The sequence below is a fragment of the Nothoprocta perdicaria genome, unplaced genomic scaffold (assembly GCF_003342845.1).
Source record: "Nothoprocta perdicaria isolate Ctin4 unplaced genomic scaffold, notPer1 scaffold_5, whole genome shotgun sequence".
NCBI classification, from domain to species: domain Eukaryota; kingdom Metazoa; phylum Chordata; class Aves; order Tinamiformes; family Tinamidae; genus Nothoprocta; species Nothoprocta perdicaria.
Window position 1 is genome coordinate 5259656 of NW_020455754.1, and position 16463 is coordinate 5276118.

At 66.5% G+C, this 16463-nt stretch overlaps 1 protein-coding gene across 1 annotated transcript; it reads right to left on the reverse strand.

The window, feature by feature from the left end:
• Nucleotides 1–4991: 4991 nt before the first annotated feature.
• On the reverse strand, nt 4992–15307 carry CDHR2 (cadherin related family member 2). The gene is made up of 32 exons (XM_026047515.1): nt 15215–15307; nt 14534–14591; nt 14097–14162; nt 13858–13997; nt 13527–13580; nt 13250–13339; nt 12643–12732; nt 12011–12133; nt 11796–11939; nt 11615–11690; nt 11362–11468; nt 11051–11281; nt 10806–10961; nt 10413–10580; nt 10103–10164; nt 9759–9999; nt 9402–9638; nt 9055–9124; nt 8350–8964; nt 8063–8134; nt 7671–7720; nt 7418–7569; nt 7122–7224; nt 6962–7050; nt 6562–6645; nt 6343–6420; nt 6197–6257; nt 5968–6092; nt 5685–5798; nt 5458–5535; nt 5305–5365; nt 4992–5108 (listed from the first exon to the last, which is right to left on the reverse strand). The coding sequence occupies exons 1-32, from the start codon at nt 15305–15307 to the stop codon at nt 4992–4994; spliced, it is 4005 nt and encodes a 1334-aa protein (XP_025903300.1).
• Between the last annotated feature and the right edge of the window lie 1156 nt (nt 15308–16463).

Sequence of the window (16463 nt, forward strand, 5' to 3'; positions counted from 1 at the left end):
GTGCGCGCGGCGCCGCCGCCCCGGCCCGTGGGCGCCGCGGGGGACGCGGGGCGCTGGAGCAGGGGGTGCACGGCAGGGCTGGGGTGGCGCGGGGCTCGGGACCCGCGTGCTCGCGGCTCCCGGCAGGGCTGGGGGGGCTGGCCGAGTCCCGCAGCCTGCGGGACTCCCCTGAGCTGCTTTGGAGCCCCTGTTGCCTGGCCGTGCCCTCTGGGGTGCTGGGGGGCCGCCCGGGGTGGGAATCAGCTGGCAGCAGCTGTGCCCGGAGATGCTGGATGCTCCTGGATCACAGCCGAGTGCTGGCACCAGCTGCGCTTGTGATCTCCCTGGGGAGCTCGTGGTCTCTCCGAATGTCTTTGCATTAGGGGGTTGGAGGAGTTTTGGGGCCACTTGTGTGACACCAACCTGTGTCCCTGGCACCCGATGCCTGTGCCTGTGCCATGCAGTGCGGTGTCAGTGCGGGCATGGGCACCAAGTGTGTCAGAGAGCCCCAGCGAAGCAGCCTCAGCCCGGCTGCTGGAGCACAGTCCCAAGGCAGGGTGCAAAGACGGGCCAGCTCTGGGCTGTCCTGGGGCCTSTGGGGACCCCTTCCTGTTCCCGAGCAGCATTTGCCACAAGCCGCTTGGGAAGTGCCATGTCTGTAGCTCCATTCAGTGAGGAGGCTGCTGGAATGTGGAGGAGCATGGAGCTCCCCATGGCACRAGCGCTGCCAGGCAGCGGTGCCGGCAGCTCCTTCAGGAGGGGTTTRGGAGCAACAAGTTCTCACCCTGCTTGGACTTCTGTACCTGAAGGTGCCCTAGCCCCATGCCCAGGTCCCTGTGCCCATCGGGGATGTGGGAACCTGACCTGCAGGCGTTGGAGCTGGGAGTGCCGTGGTCGGGTGGGAGGTACTGGGCTCCTTTGGGCTGCCGGCAGCACAATGGGCATGGGTGGGATGCGAGCATGGCTAGTGCTGGAGGGAACCCGGCTTTGCCACTCGCCTGTCCCCAGGAATTGCCCTGGGAATTGCCTTCAGCAGAGCGGTGTTGTGCCAAGTGCTGGGTGCAAGCGCTTCCATGGAGCAGGCACGGCCCACATGTCTGGCAGAGTCTGGGACACCACAGGAGCTGGGGAGGGTGCTGGGCCGGGCACCCTGAGGCCCTGCTGGTCCCCAGGAAGATCCATGTGGGATGGACTTCTCAGCCCTATCTGGGGGGCTCTCCCTGGCACGGGGGAACAGACCCGAGCTGCTGCTCTCTCCGCAGGGCTGCCGGCACCGCGTCCTCGTGGCCGGGGAAACCGCCACAACAGCTGAACCTCTCCCCGCGCTCGGAGGGAGGCCGCGCTCTGCGGTAGGCACCCGGCGCGGTCCTCCTGCGCGGCGGGATGGGTGTTGGGTGCCAGGGTGCCCGGGTTGCGCTCACCCTCCCGCCTCTCTCTTGCAGCCCCGGCAGGCGCCGCGGCAGGACTAGCATGGGAGAGGCCTTCCCGGGGCATGGGCAGCGCTAAGGAGCCGCGGAGCCTGCAGCAGCTGGGCGGCGTGGCCGGCACCGAGGAGGGCTGCCAGGCCGGTGGCACGGGCTGCGCGCCAGCGGGCGACTGCCCACCCGGGGCCGGCTGCACCGCGCGGCCCCCGGCCATGAGGAACTGCTGCGCCRCCGAGCTGGAGGCCCAGGGCGCCCCGCGGGGCCCCGCGGAGAAGGTGCCGGCGGCTCCCGGGGCACCGCTCGCGGAGCAGAGCCCGGCGCCGGCCGGGAGCTGCGGGACACAGCGCAGCGGCACGGCCCCCGCCTGCGCGCCCGGCGGCCTCGCGGACAAAGCGGCCCCTGAGCCCTGCCTCAAGGCACCGGGCAAGGACGCGGGCAGCGCGGCAGCTCCTGCCAAGCACGTGGCGTTTCGGGAGCCCGATGGAGGAGCCGAGTCGCCCGCCTGCGCCCCGATTGGAGTCCAGGAGCCAGCCCAGGGAGAGGGTCCCCTGGCAGGTGGGACGTCCTCGGCCGCACAGCYGGACCCCCCTGGTGCTGTGGGCAGCGAGACGGGAGCCCCGCGCCAGGGTGGAGCGGAGGGCACGGAGAGCGGCCGCCAGCCCCGGACCACGGCGCTGCTGTGCGAGAGCTACTCGTTCGAGGTGACGCCGCCGCAGGATGCCGGGACGCAGGACATGGGGACACAAGTGGACAGCCGAGCATCCCTGGTGTCGATAGCCTTGAGCCCCATGAGCCCCCCACACGGGGCTGCCGCGTTCACCTTCCCCAAGAGAGAGCCAGGCCCCTCAGCCCCGCAGCCGGTGCCCTCCAAGAAGGACGCGGAGATGCAGGTCTCCATGCCTGTGGAGACCCGCTCGGTGGCCACGGGGCCCATGACGCCCGTAGCGAAGTCCCCGCAGACCTCGTACCCCGAGGTGCAGGTGAAGGGGGCGGTGGAGGAGGCTCCGGAGSCCATCCGGGAGGTGAGCTGGGACGAGAAGGGGATGACGTGGGAGGTGTACGGAGCCTCCATGGAGGTGGAGGTGCTGGGCATGGCCATCCAGAAGCACCTGGAGAAGCAGATCGAGGAGCACGGGCGGCAGCTCGTGATGACCCCGCAGAGCACCCGGGCCAGCTCTGTCAAGGGGGCGCCCCGCAAAGGYGAGGCCAAGAGGCCGCCCGGCGTCTTTCGAGCCCTGCTGCAGAACGTGCGGCGGCCGCGGTGCTGCTCCCGCGCGGGGCCCGCCATGGAGTGAGCRGAGCGGAGCGCCTGGGGCCCCCGGCCTGCGTGGGTGCCCGGGGACACGGCGGCTCCCCGTCTGGGGTGCTGCTGCTGCCCCCGGCATCCGCTCGCGGGCCTTGTCGTCCCCGCGTGCCCGTGGCCAGCGCGCTCGGCTGGAGCACTGCACACCGGGACGAGGCCTCTGTGTCTCCAGGGTGGGAGCAGCCCAGGGCCCCCCCGACCCGGGCCCCTGCACCCCCACGGGAGGGCCTGGCTGCCTGGGACACCCCGGGACAGCCCAGCTCTCCCCTGGTACCATGCTCCGCACAGAGCAGGGCGGCATTCCTCCCCGGAGCACGGGGAAGCACCCCGCTGAGGGCAGCTCCTGGGACAGTCTCCTGCCTCTGGCACGGGGCCAGGGCAGCGGGCAGGTTGCTGGTGTCCCCCGCAGCTTTGGCCTCACTCGTGGCCCGGGCAGGAGCTCTGCTCCCCGTCCTGCAGRGGACGGGTGCCAGGCACTGCCAGCTCCGCGTGGCCCCGAGCACTCGGACTTCTCCCGGCTGCTGCAGCCCTCCTGGGCCACGGCTGCGCGCGGGGCACTGCCCTGTCCCCAGGCCCTGCCACAGCCCCAAGAGCTCTGCCCAGGCCCTGCGCCCCGCTGTCGTGCTGTCCCCAAGCCGTGGGCGCCTGGTGGGCAGAGGATGTGGCCCTGCAGTGCCCACAGGGCAGCCCGGGCGTCCCTCTGCATCACGTTTGCTTGGAGGGACCCTGGGGACAACTGCAACACGGCGCTCGTGCGTGGGAACGTGGCTTGTCCCCGTCATTGTGGGTGTGAGGGGTGTTGGGGCCACCCCTGCGGTCCCCTCTGCGGGGACCTGTCCGTGTGTCCCACACAGGCGCAGGGCAGGTCCTCGCTGGGACATCACCTGCAGCCTGGCCACGTGCCCGGGGCCTGCGTGGAGCCGCTCGCCCTCCCGGCCGAGGTGTCACAYGGCGACTTGTCACCCCGGCCGCTCCATGTGCGCAGAGGGGCAGCCTCGTGCGGTGACCACGGCCTGCACGGCCCCTGTCCCGCTCGCTGCTCCCCTGGGACAGGGGCCGGCCGCGCTGGCTGCGAAACGCTGCCACTTTTTACAGCTGGGGTTTTACAGGGAAGGGGGGCGGGGGGCTTTTATTGAACCGTGTTTGCATTTTTTGAGCTTTTTAAGAGACACTTTCAGCTGTGTGTGTCCTGCCTGAGGCCACCTCCTCCCCTGCGGCCTCTTTGGAAACGCTTTTCCTCTGTTCCCTGTGCCCTGCCAGCCTGGCACTGTGCAGGGAGCACCGCGCTGGCCCTGGGGCGGCAGGCGGGCGAATGTCCCCGCTCCGGGTGCCGCTCCAGCGCTCCTGCCCGGAGCACAGCCGGCCGCTGCCTCCCTCCTGCAGCCCGTCCTGCGCAGAGGAGCAGGAGCTGGAGTGCAGAGGGGAGCCCAGGGCGGGAACCAGCTCCCCTTGCCCCTTGGGGATGCAGCAGCCTGGCCCGGTGCCAGCTGCAGGGGGACCAGCAGGGCAGGGGTCAGCGGGCGCAGTGGGGGGTTGGTGTCACCATAGGGGTCAGGGTCTCTGGTGGCTCCGGAAGGATGTGGCTCCTGAGCTGCAGGATGGAGGTGTGGARGGCTCGGGCAGCCACCCTGCCCGTGCTGGGCAAGGCTGCCCCCCACGCTCGCCCTGTGYGCCCCAGCTCTGCCCGGGCTGCAGGAACCGCCCCGGGCCGCGTCTCGCCCTGGGCAGGCTGCCAAGGGTCTTATCAAGCAGCAGCCCGTGGTGCGGTGCCTACCCGTGTGCTGTGGTGCCCGCGGCTGCCTGGAGCCCTGCCACAAGGGCACGGGGGCCTTTCCTTACCCTCCCGTCCCACACCGGCTGCTGCGGTGCCAACCCGCGGCACACAGGCACAGTGAATTTACCACCTACTTTCTTCTTTTTCCTTCTTCTTTTCTTTTTCTGGTGGGGGGAGGAGGGTGGYGTGGGGGTGACTAAACGTGTCGACGTGGATGTTGGGTAATAAAACCTTGCACAAAACCTCTGCCCGGCGCTGCCTGCACCTCCTGCAATCCTCCCTCTGGCTCCAGCGTGGGCCCTTGCCCATCAGAAGAGAGGGCAGCACGTGTGACGTGGCCAGGACCAGCCCGTGGGGCTCTGCCTGGGCCCCGTGCCGGCAGCCCCCCAGCACATGGGCTGACGGGGGCTGTGACTCAGGGRGGACAGGTTTATTGTCGACAGCCGAGGGTCCTGCCACCAAAGYGACCGCCCGAGTCCCGCTCTGGCCCTGCCGCCGTCCGCGCGCCCGCTCACAGGTCCGTGGTGGTGAAGGCGTTGTTGATGAACGCCACTTTGCTGGGCTCCTTCAGGTGCAGGGCAGCCACCAGCGCCTCGTCACTGGCCGTGTCCACGGGCCACGCTTTGCCCTTTTGGGGGAAGAGAGCGCAGCTGGAGGAGGGGACGGGGACAGAGACATTGGCCCCTGCCCTCCCAAGAGCTGGCAGTTGTTAAATGGATGGAGACAAGAGGACACCGTGGGTCTAGGTGCCCAGGGCTGCAGCAGAAAGGCACCGTGCTGGGCAGGACTCCCTGCCAGGTAGCAGCAGCTCTTTGCTCACTCACCTTGGCCTTGGGGATACTGTCCCCAGGTACATCTACTGTGTTTTCATCCAGTGAATTCATGCTGAGGAGAACCGGAGGACAGGGGTTAGAAGAGGGCCCAGGCAGAGCCAAGATGCAGAGCGACGGCATTTRGGACCTGAGCAGGGAGCTCACCTGGCCACAGAGCAGGAGTCTTCGTGGAAGCCCAAATCATGGGAGGGATTGAAGGAGAGGTTGAGCACGGGATTTGCCCTGGAGAGAGGGGGGTGGYGGGTGAGTGACACAGCCCTGGGCCGCTGTGTCCCCCAGGCAGGGGTTGTGACAGCGAGTGCTGCTGGTCGCAGCGCGTGGCTGCGCGGAGGCACCAGGGCTCTCCCCTCCCGAGGAGGGAGGGCACTCACCCCTCGGTGTTGTACTGGTTGGTCCCGGGGATGCCGGGGCCCTGCTGCACCATGGCAGGCGTGAGCGTCGTGGCCGCCTTCAGAGCCTTCATCGCGTTCAGCTTCCTCTTGAAGCTGCAAAGCCCAGGGACAGAGYGGGTGAGAAGGGCAGTGTTGGAGCCAGAGCACTGGGCTGTGCGTGGGCAGGAGGGAGACGAGGGCTGGGGTCTGTAGGGGTGGCCATCAAGGGCGAGGGCAGTGGTGAYGCCAGAGGAGGCAGGACAAGGTGCAGGCTGTGCGCTACCTCCTGGTGGTGAGAGCCAAGGCTAGAATCATGATGAGGATGAAGAGGAGCAAGAAGGCTGCCAGCCCTGCGATGACACCAATCAGCTCCTTCTCTTTGTCAGGCTTCGTCACCTCGCCAGGGCCCTGGCACAGAGCAGACRTGAGGGTGCAGCCCCTGGGCATCAGGCCCTGTGGCTCAGCATGGGGTTGTCACCCTCCCCTCGTGTCCCCTGCCCTGCCTCACTCACAATGACAGCCAGGCCGAGGTTCACCAGCTGCGTCAGGACATGCGGGTCGCTCTGTATGAGCCTGCCGAGGCCAAGCAGAGAGGTGAGGTGGCAGGGCCAGGCTGGGGGAGCGGGTGCTGCCCACGGGCCCCTCCCCGGGCACTCACATGCTCAGCTGGTTGACGTCCAGTGCGGTGCCGTTGCTGTACACAAAATACACCTCCAGCACAGACCTGACTTCAGCCCTGCAGCGGCGAGGAGCATGGGGTGAGCACGGTGTCAGGGAGCCAAACCCATCCCCAGGATGCCACCACAATGTCCCTTCTTCATCGTCCCCTCCCTCCACACCTGCAGGTCCAGGTGACCCTGCACCAGGGCTGACTTACCGGGCGGCACGGGAGGCGCGGGCATCGTCCTGGCTCTGGATGGACACCACGTAGACCCGTGCCTTGGTGGCCATGGTCAGCACCCTAGGAGCAGCGGGGACACAGGGAGCCCGGGCTGAGGGTCCTGCTGCTCTGCTTGCAGGCACGGGGAGCAGACAGCTCCAGCTCCAGCGCGGGTGCCCTCCCCAGGCCACCACCTGCCCAGTCTCCTTGACACCCAGGGAGGATGGAGGAGACCTGTGCTGTGGGTCCCAGCCCCATAACGCAGCCCACCGTGCCTCCAGAGGGCTGGGTGAAGGGGGAGCTCCCTGCACCCCATGTGCCTGTGTGTCCCTCCCAGTGCACGGGGTACCTGGCATCCCCCCCACACAGCACAGCCTCCCCACCGCAGACCCCTTACAGTTTGATATTGTCCAGGTTACTCTGCACTTCATCCACCGGGGTCACGAACTGCAGGCGAACTAGGTAGCTGTTATCCACCGTGAAGATCTGCGTGGAGAGAGCAGGGCTGAGCAGGGCTGGCTGGCACGCAGGGCATTGCCGGGCAGGGTGACACTCACGTCCAGCACCGTCTGCGTCGTGTGCACCGGTGCCTCGCCGTCCTTGGCCTCCACCGTCACCTTGTACCGCCCCTTCAGCGACCTATCGAGGTTGCTGGCCACCCTGGGACAACAGGGACATCAGCAATCCCACTGGGCTGCGCAGAACATCCCCAGGCCCTGCTGCCCTCTGAGCTCCATCCCACCGCTGTGCCCTWGACAGGGCCCCTTGGCCCCTGGGCCTGGCAGGAGCCGAGCTGCACAGGGACAGAGCCAGCCCCATTCCCCTCCACCCTGGCCCAGACCCACGGCGTTACTGGATGCTCCCGACGTAGGTGTCCTGCTCGGCTGTGGTCACCACCTTGAAGAGGTTCTCGAAGGTCTGGCTGTTGCCGTTGTCCTGCACGAACACCACGCTGACGATGGAGAAGGAGATAGTTCCTCTGGGGCCTGAGTCRGCGTCCTTGGCCTGTGGGCACAGAGCACGGGTGGGAATGGTCCCCTGCCTGCCCAGGGCAGAGAGGATGAGGCCAAACATGCGTATGGACAGAGGCACACACAGCTCCTCACCTTCACCACAGCCACTTGTAGGTCCACAGGAGAGACGTCAGGGACAACCACTGCCATGGACAGATCAATAGACAGTGAGACCATGCTCGTGTGCAGCCAGGCTTGCTGCAGACCCCCACACCCCAGCGCTCAGAGATGGCAGAGCTCTGAGCATCCCAGCTCTGCTTTGGCCTTGGGGAGGCAGCCACGGCCCTCACAATCCCACGCTAATCCCCTCATACCTCCTAGCCCTGCCCTGGTCCCCTGCTTCTAGCAGTGGCTGGAAGTGCAACAGGAGGGGAGCAGCTTTGGGGGATGGTCCGTGCTGCTCGGAGCAAGGCASAGTGCCTTGTGCCACCGTGCACACGGAGGCAGGAGCACAGGACACAGCACCCRGGGTCCCGGCTGCTCACCAAATATCTCGGAGGAGGGCAGGAAAACCGGCGCGTTGTCATTCACATCAGTGATGAGGATCCTCAGGCTTTCTGCAGAGGCCCCAGAGCTCTGGTCACCGACTGCATTCCTACAGTGACCTCCTCCACACCTCCCTCCACAGACAGGAGCCCCTTCCTCTTGCCRTAGGGACCAAAAGAGCCGAGACGCCCTCTCCCAACCCCCAAAGTGGCCACCCTGCCCTTCCCAGCCCCTCCTGGGGGCTGTGCCCTGGTTGGGTGGTGGGAGAGGGGCGAGGGCCCTGTACCGTTCCGGCTGTAGCGGTTGCCCTTCTCGGTGTTGACGTCTTCAACCCGCAGCGTGAGCACCACCACGTCACACAGCTCGTAGTCGATGTCCGAGCTGTTTACCACCACCGAGCCATTGGGTGCCAGCACAAACCAGTCCCAGCACACGTCCCCAACACTGCTCGTCCCCTTGAAGCAGGAGACTTCCAGCTCTTCAAAGACCAGCAAGTGGTTGGTGTCCGGGTCAGAGGCCACCACGGTGCAGACGAGGCCCTCCTGGGTGCTGTTCTCGCTCACGCTCACGTCTTGCAGAGAGGCGGGCAGGATGGTGGGGGGCTCATCATTGACGTCAAGGACATTGACCACCACTGAGGCATTAGCGGTGTCCCCCACACTGTCCGCCGCTGTGTTCTCTGCCAGCACCACCAGGGAGAAGAACTTCTGCTGCAAGGTGTCATAGTCCAGGGACACRTCAGGGTCCAGGAGCAGCCGACCGCTGTAGTGCCCTGGCCCCAGGCGGGATGAGCGGATTAGGAAGTTGCTGGAGCCGCTGCCACTTTGCAGCAGGAAGGAAATGCGGGAATTGATGTCCGTCCGGTCAGCATCTGTGGCTTCCACATTGCCCACRAAGGACCCTACAGACACACACAGACGCTTACCCAGTGATCAGTAGGCACCAACCCCATGTCCCCATATGTGCCACAGACCTGGCAATTGGCTCATACCTGCAGATCCTTCCGAGACCGAGAACTCATAGGATTGGTTGAGGAACACAGGCACATTGTCATTCACGTCCTGTGGGTAACAAATGCTATGGGCACAGCTGTTTTTGGAGGCAAGGGRTCCCACAGCAGGCTGAGGGACAGGAGCACAGACCCCTGCCTTCCTGCAGGCAGGAGGTACAAAAGCTCTTTACTGTCTCCCTGTCTCAACCATTCTCTCCGTCCCCAAAGAGGGCTTGGGGACATGGAATCTTTGCCAGAGCCAGGGACCCCACATGTCTTCCCTTCATTGTGCATCAGTTTGGTCACAGTCCCCAGCCCGCAGCTGCCTGCTGGTGCCCAGGACTCACCCCCACAGTGATGGTGACGTTGACGTAGGAACTTTGCTGTGGYGTGCCCAGGTCGTACACCTCCACCGTCACCACCATCTGCCCACGATCATCATCCAAAGCCTCGCGGTCCAGCGGCCCCTTGTTCTGCATCAACCCCTCGACCGCTTCAATGGTGAAGTTGTCACTGAATGGCCCTGGCAAGATCTTGTAGCGCAACTCACTGTTGGGGGTGTTGGGCTCATCATTGTCCACGGCCTGAAGAGAGACAGCCAGGAAGGTCAGAGAGGAGGGCCTGGGCTGTTTGGCACCTCTGGGACCGGTTGTCTCTTCTGCAACAGTCAYCAGGTCATCCTTTCCAGCCCAGGCCTCACGTACCAGGATCTGCACGCTGACATTCTGCCCCTCATTCACAGAGATGAAATAGGAGCCAGTGATGATGGGAGCGTTGTCGTTGGCATCCAGCACGGTGATCTCCAGCAGCGTGGAGCCTGTCAGGTTTCCCCCGTCCTTGGCCTGCAGGTTGGCGTAATAGAAGGAGCGAGTCTCGCGGTCCAGCCAGCTCCCGTTGYGCACCAGCACAGCGCCGGTCGTGGCGTTCACAGCGAAGACTTCCCGGCTGCAGCACGTACAGACCCATCACARGGGATCCGGGCTGTAGGCAGCCCCGCAGCCCCCACGCAGGCCGATGCCCCATTGGGGCTGCCTGTGACCCTACGCACATGCTCTCCGGGAGGAGCTGGTAGGTGATCTGGCCCAGGATACCACTATCCGGATCATAGGCCTAAAAGGGAGAGATAGGGAAGTATCAGGCGTATCTGCCTCAGCCCCTAGGACASTGAGGAATCCAGAGGAGATCTGCTGCTTGGAGCTGGCACCCCAAAAACAGACACGGGGACCCTCACTCTGAGTGCCTGCTGGCACCATCTCCTTCGCATGTGCACAAGGAAACGGGGGCCCCTGTGTCACCCAGCACCAGCAGGCAGAGCCTGGGGGATGTGGATCGCGCCTGTTCCCTGCCCAGCATCTGACCGTGATGCCTGGGGAGATGACGGTGCCATCGGCGCTGTTCTCCGTCACGTTCAGGTAGTAGACGCTCTGGGGGAACTCGGGGATGTGGTCATTGCTGTCAATGAGGTTGATGGTCACAGTAGCTGTGGAGCAGCAGTCGGTGGGGTTGCCTGTGTCATTAGCAACAATCTGCAGCGTAGAGAAGAGATGGTCTCATGTACAGGTCCCCAAGGGCATAAAATAAGACCCGTTACACTCTGGACCAGCTCCCCTGAAGCAAACAAGCTTCCAGGCAGAGTCACATTCTGCCTTTTCCTCTGTTCCCTGCTGGGGAAGAGTCATGTCCCCCTGTCCCTGCGGCATGGGCAGGGAAAGGGACCTGTTCCCTGTGGTAAGGCAGCCCTGCAGTCCTACCTGCACCACCATGACATGGCTTATTTCGTAGTCCACAGACAGCGAGTCTTTCACCAGGATCTGGACTTCCCCTGTGCCCACAATCTTCRTGGGGGACACAGAGAAGGCGCTGGCATTTGCACCTTGCAGATACAGCTCAAAACTGCTGTTGATGCCCTGCCAGGGAAAGATGTGCAGAAGTGAGGGCTTGGCCGAGTGCCCCTGAGACCCTGCCGGCAGCCCAGCCCCGAGGAGGAGCTCCCAACCTCGTCAGCGTCATGTGCAACGATGTCGAGGYCGGACACAGCCAGGTTCGAGGAGGAGTGCTCCACAATGCTGCCCGTGAAGGTGTTCTGGGCATCAGCAGAGAAGTTGCAGCTGGAGAGGGAACAGAGGTAGAAATGGGGCTTGTTGTCATTCACATCGGTCACCGTGACTGTCACCTCGGTGCTGATGTTGGCCACTTTGCCGTAGATGTCCAGGTTCTTCTCCCGTGCCTGCACAGGAGGGGAAGAGAGGGTCAGATGGGCCCAGGGGGAAGAAGAGGATGGGGCTTCCCTGGCTGCTTCTTACTCACCACGACTTCCAGCTGCAGCACTTCATCTGGCAGTTGTTCCCGGTCCAGGAAGCCAGTCACAGTGATGCTGCCCGTCGTGTCATTGATAGCAAAAGGAACATTGGAATCTGGGGCAACAGGACAGAGGGAAGCAGCTACTGGGAAACAGCCCTGGCCATGCCCACCAGCGGCACAAACCAGTAGCTCCTGTGAGTCACTAGTCCCCACGGTGCCCCTCCTGTCCCTGTCCCATCATGTGCCACCCTTCACTCACTGGTGATGCTGTACAAGATGTCATCGTTCACCCCCGTGTCCCTGTCGATGGCAGTGACGGTCAGCACGGTGGTGCCCTGCAGGGACGCAGCCACGAGGGCAGGCGGTCAGCGAGGTGGTGCCTCGGCTGCACCCCAGCCTGGTGGCACGGACCCCGCCGCCGGGGCCGGCTGGCTTCTCACCAGAGGGCAGTTCTCTGGCACGGAGCCCGCGTAGGGCTCGTTGAGGAAGCGCGGCTCGAGGTTGGGCAGGTCGCGGACGGTCACAGACAAGTAGGTGACGCTCTGCTGGAAGGTGAGCGCCCCGTGCAGCAGCCCCCCGCCGTCCTGCAAGCACAGAGCCCGTCAGCCCCGCAGCAGCGCCTTCCCCCGCCAGCCCCCGGCCCCGCCAGCCCCACCTTGGCAACGATCTTGATCTGGTAGAAGGTGCTCAGGGCATAGTCCAGCGAGCCGTTGAGCACAACGCTGCCGTTGGGCAGGACGTAGAAGAGCCAATGATTCTTGGCGTTGTCGGGGATCACCTGGGTGTGGATYGGCACCGTGCGTCACCGGAGCAGAGGCGCCCAGCAGAGATGGGGACACAACCCGCATCCCTCTGCCCTGCTTGGCCCACATTGAGCCCCCAGGCTGTGGGGACACTCGCAGCATGAGGGGTTCCCTGCTTGCAACCCTGCTGGGCAGCAGCTAGTGGGTGGCACCCGTTCTTTGGAGGRGCAGAACCAGCCCCGACCACTGCTCCATGGGCTACCCCCAGCCAGTGCCCACTCCTTGCCCATGGGGATGGCATGTGGTAGTTCCGGATGCGGCGTCCCCGCTGCGTGACACACTGCTGCTCTCTAGCGGGCATGGCCCCTCTCGGTGACAGGAGACGGGCTCGCCATGGCCCGCGTGGCCGGGACAAGCCGAGTCTTGGCACTGAGGCAGAAATCTTGCAGGGGAGCRGGGCAGCGGCCCCCGGGGCCCGGCACCCTCCCGGCCCAGCACGCTGCAGCCCACGGCCAGGACGATGATGGGGCACCCTGGTGCTCACCTCCTCGATGTTGTAGCTGACCTTGGAGGCATTCCCGGTGTCACTGTCGTTGGCAAACACAGCGTAGATGATGCTGCCAGGCGTCACATTCTGGGGACACAGGGCAAGTGGTGGTAGCGTCGACCAGAAGAGCAGGGGAAATGCTGAGCCGGACCCTGCCAGCCATGGGCTGCACAGGGCTGAGCTCCCACCCTTGCTCAAGCTGGGCAGGGGGCTTGATCCAGGACCCCCCCAATCACCATGGGGCTCCCCAGGGACAGGGGCTGCGAACTGGCCTGGGGCGGGGGACGTGGGAAGCTCAGGCTCAGCCCCACAGCCCGTCTACTCCCCAAACCACCCCTCACCGTGGCCTGGGCACAGAGGCGGCTCAGGTGCTCCCTGATCTCTAGCTCACACCAAGGGCAGAGTCCTGGCCCTTTGCCAGTGCCCAGGACTGGCACGGAGCTACCCGCCTAGGCACAGCCCTGCCGCCAAGGTCAGACCTTCCCCGGTGCACAGCCTCCCCGCTCCCACGTGCACCATGACCCTTCCCGGCGCATCATTGCCCTTCCCGGCACACCACGGTCCTGCCCTGTCACACGCACAACCTGCTGCTGCAGGGAGCTACCTCGGGGACAGTGGTTTCATACGGCAGGTTGTGGAAGACAGGGGCGTTGTCATTCCGGTCCTCCACGATGACAGCGAGCTTTTTGGAGACCTACCGGGAGCAGTGGGCGTCAGTGACAGTGCAGGGAGACGGGGTGCCCAGGGGAGCTGGGTGATGCTCCAGCGCCCCACGTCCCCACCTGCGGCACATCCTTCGCCGCTGATCCTTGCCAGCACCGAGCCCCCACGTGCCCCCCAGACCCTGCCCCGTGCCCCTACCCCGCCACGCTGGCACTCACTGGGTCGTTCTGCCCGTCGGACACGGTGATGGTGAGYGTGAGCCTGGCCTGGGACTGYGGGGAGACAGAGCAGGGCTCAGCCMCAGGCCAGCGCTGACGCCTGRGGGTGCTGCTCCCCCCAGGCCAGCGTCCCCCCGAGCCGGGCTTTGGGACCAGGGAGCCGGGGAAACTCCCTGGCTCCCTGCCTGGCGCTGTGGTCCCGGCCACGCACCTGCCTGTGCCCCCGTGGGCTGCAGGAGCCCAGGGCGGCGCAGGAACGTGCGGCACTCGCAGCGCTGCGGAGCCCGTCCGCACCCRCAGCACCCGCTCGGGGCCGGCGCTCAGTGCTCACCTCGCGGTCCAGGAGGTTCTTGAGAAACACTCGGCCCGTGTCCGCTTCGACGTTGAAGTAGAAGGACTCCGGCCCGCTGATGCCGTAGGTGAGCGGGTCCCCGTCCACGTCAAAAGCCYGCAGCTGGAAAGCCTCCTGGCCTGGGGACAAGCAGTGTCAGTGCCACGCAGGGCGCCCGGGCAGGGGGGACAGCCAGGCGCTCCCCRTGCTGCCGGGCAGGCTGCGGCCGCCTCACTCACCGATCTCCAGGTCCTCGGGCACGTACACGATGCTCATGTTGAAGTAGGGCGCCGTGTTGCCTGCGACTGCAGCGAGGACACGCGCTGAGCACTGCCCTGAGCTGGCATCTGCCCCAAGCCCTGCGCCCTGGCGCTCAGCAGAGCCTGCCCAGCTCCGGCACTCCGCTCCTGGAGCCGCTCTGAGCCCCAGGGCTGCTCTGAACCCTCCGCCTGCTTTTTGTCACCCTCTGTCCTTGTGTCATTCCCTTGTCCCGGATCCCAGYCCTCCCTGCTCCCTGGGATGGGATAGCCAGGGGGTCCCCAACACCAGCGCCAGGGGGGTGGGCCGCTACTTTGGGAGTCCCTGCTGCCCTCATGAAACGAGAATGAGAAGCTGGGCCCTCCAGCACTTCCCGCACTTCCACCCGCCCTTGCCAGCTGCRGAGCAAAGTCCTCACCCGCGGGCAGGAGGAAGGGGAAGAGCACCAGTGCGCGCCATGCCATCCTGCCGGGCGCCTGTGGGCACGGCTCGCTGCGTCCCAGGCCTCCGGGCCTCTCCAGCYGCCGAGCGCTGCCCTTCCCGGCAAGCAGCCCCCCGGGCGGGGGTCTCCGTGCGGGACGGTCCCCTCTGCGGAGCCGCGCGGGGCCGAGCGTGTCGGGACGCCAGATGCCGGGCTCCGTCCTGTCCCGGAGGCAGCGTGTGGGACAAGCGGCTCCCCTGCAGCGCACCGCGAGCCCCGGGCAGCCCCCGGACACAGCCCATCCCGCGAGCCCCGGGGGCTCCATTCGCTGGGGCCACGGCCGTCCCAGCGAGGAGCTGCCCGGGCAGAGCCACACGGGAGTCCCCCAGGCACCGGCAATGCCAGGGCCACCCCTGTCCCCACATTTGAGAGCCTGGGTGGGACTGCCATGGGGTGCAGCCACCCAAGCGGGTGTTTGGGGCCACAGGACCCTCCCCAGGTGCTGCCTCCATCACCCCTGGCTTAATGGGGCCACCCCAGCTGGTGCTTGAAGCTGCATTACAGGTGCAAGCGGTAACGTGGCTGCCCTGCCTCGGCACCCGGCACCCACTGCCTCCCGCTGCCGCTGCTCCCGGGGCCRGTGCCCCTAACCTGCGTCCGGCTCCCGGTGCCCCTTACCTGCGGCYGGCTCCGCGGGGATGCTGCCGGCGGCTGCCCGTGCCCACACCCGGCTCCGTGCAGACCTTTGCCTTCTGCGCTAAGCAGCTTCATCAATCATTAACTGGAATTAAAATGTGAGAAATCCATCTCTCACCTTCCTCCTTCCTCCAGCTCATCTCCCGCCTCCCAGGGATGCCAGGTCCTGTGCTTGCTTCCTGGTGCTCCCCATGCCGGTGCCATCCCCGTGGYTCCCATAGGTGCCAGGATCACAGCAGGGCCCAGGGCTGTGTGGAGGGGCCCTGAGCTGCGCAGAACGGAGGGAGCTGCCCTCCCAGTAGGGCTGAGGGTGCAGGGAATGGATTCCCTGAGGAGGTGTCGTGAGGACACCCAGCTGCCGCTGGGGCAGCGGGTGGRCACTGACCCCATGGAGCAGCCGCTGGGGTGGGAGCCCCGGGCTCTGTGTCCCCACGTGGCGGCTCCCTGCTCCGTGGGGCGGCTGAGGGCTCAGCCCAGCCTCGCTGACCTACTTGGGGCCGTGGGGACAAGGGTGGATTGTGCAGCTCCGCTCAGGCAGAAGGGGGACGGGAGGCGGGGGGAGCGCCCTGCCAGCCCCGGCCCTGCAGCCCCTGCTCTGGGCTGTCCGGGCCCCCATCCCCTTTAACTGGAGGCCCCTGGGGAGCACTGGGCACCTCTGCAGGGTGCAGCTGGGAGGGCACCGGGGTCCTCCAGGGCACCCATCCCAGCAGGTCCCTGACCCCCTGCAGGTCCCTGACCTCCACACCGGGGTGTCGGGCAGCAGGGCTGATCCAGAACACCCCAAATCGCCCCGGGACCCCCCAGCAGAGCCACCGGGGCTGCCCCGGCACCCCTTACCCGCGGGACTGGGCGTGCGCTGCCACTCGGAGCACTACGGCGCAGAGCGCGATTTCGGCGGCGCCGCTCTTGGGCGCAGTAGGGCAGCGTTGGGGAGGGCGGGCGCGCCCATTGTGGCGGGGGCCGCTGGCGGCGCGGCCGGGTCCATCGGCGGCGGCGGGGGCGCCGCGAGGCGGGGCTGAGGCCGGGCCGAGGCCGGAGCGGCGGCGGCGGCTGCAGGAGGAGGGACGCGGAGCCCGGCGGCCGCGCCATGAGAGCGGGCTGAGCCGCGGGCAGCGCCGCGGAGGCACCGAGCGCCCTTGGCGCGAACGGGCAGCGGCGGGGGCGGCGCCTCCGGTAGGTGCGGGAGCGGCGGGGAAAGCGGCGCAGGGGGCCCCGGTGCAGGGCGGGGGGG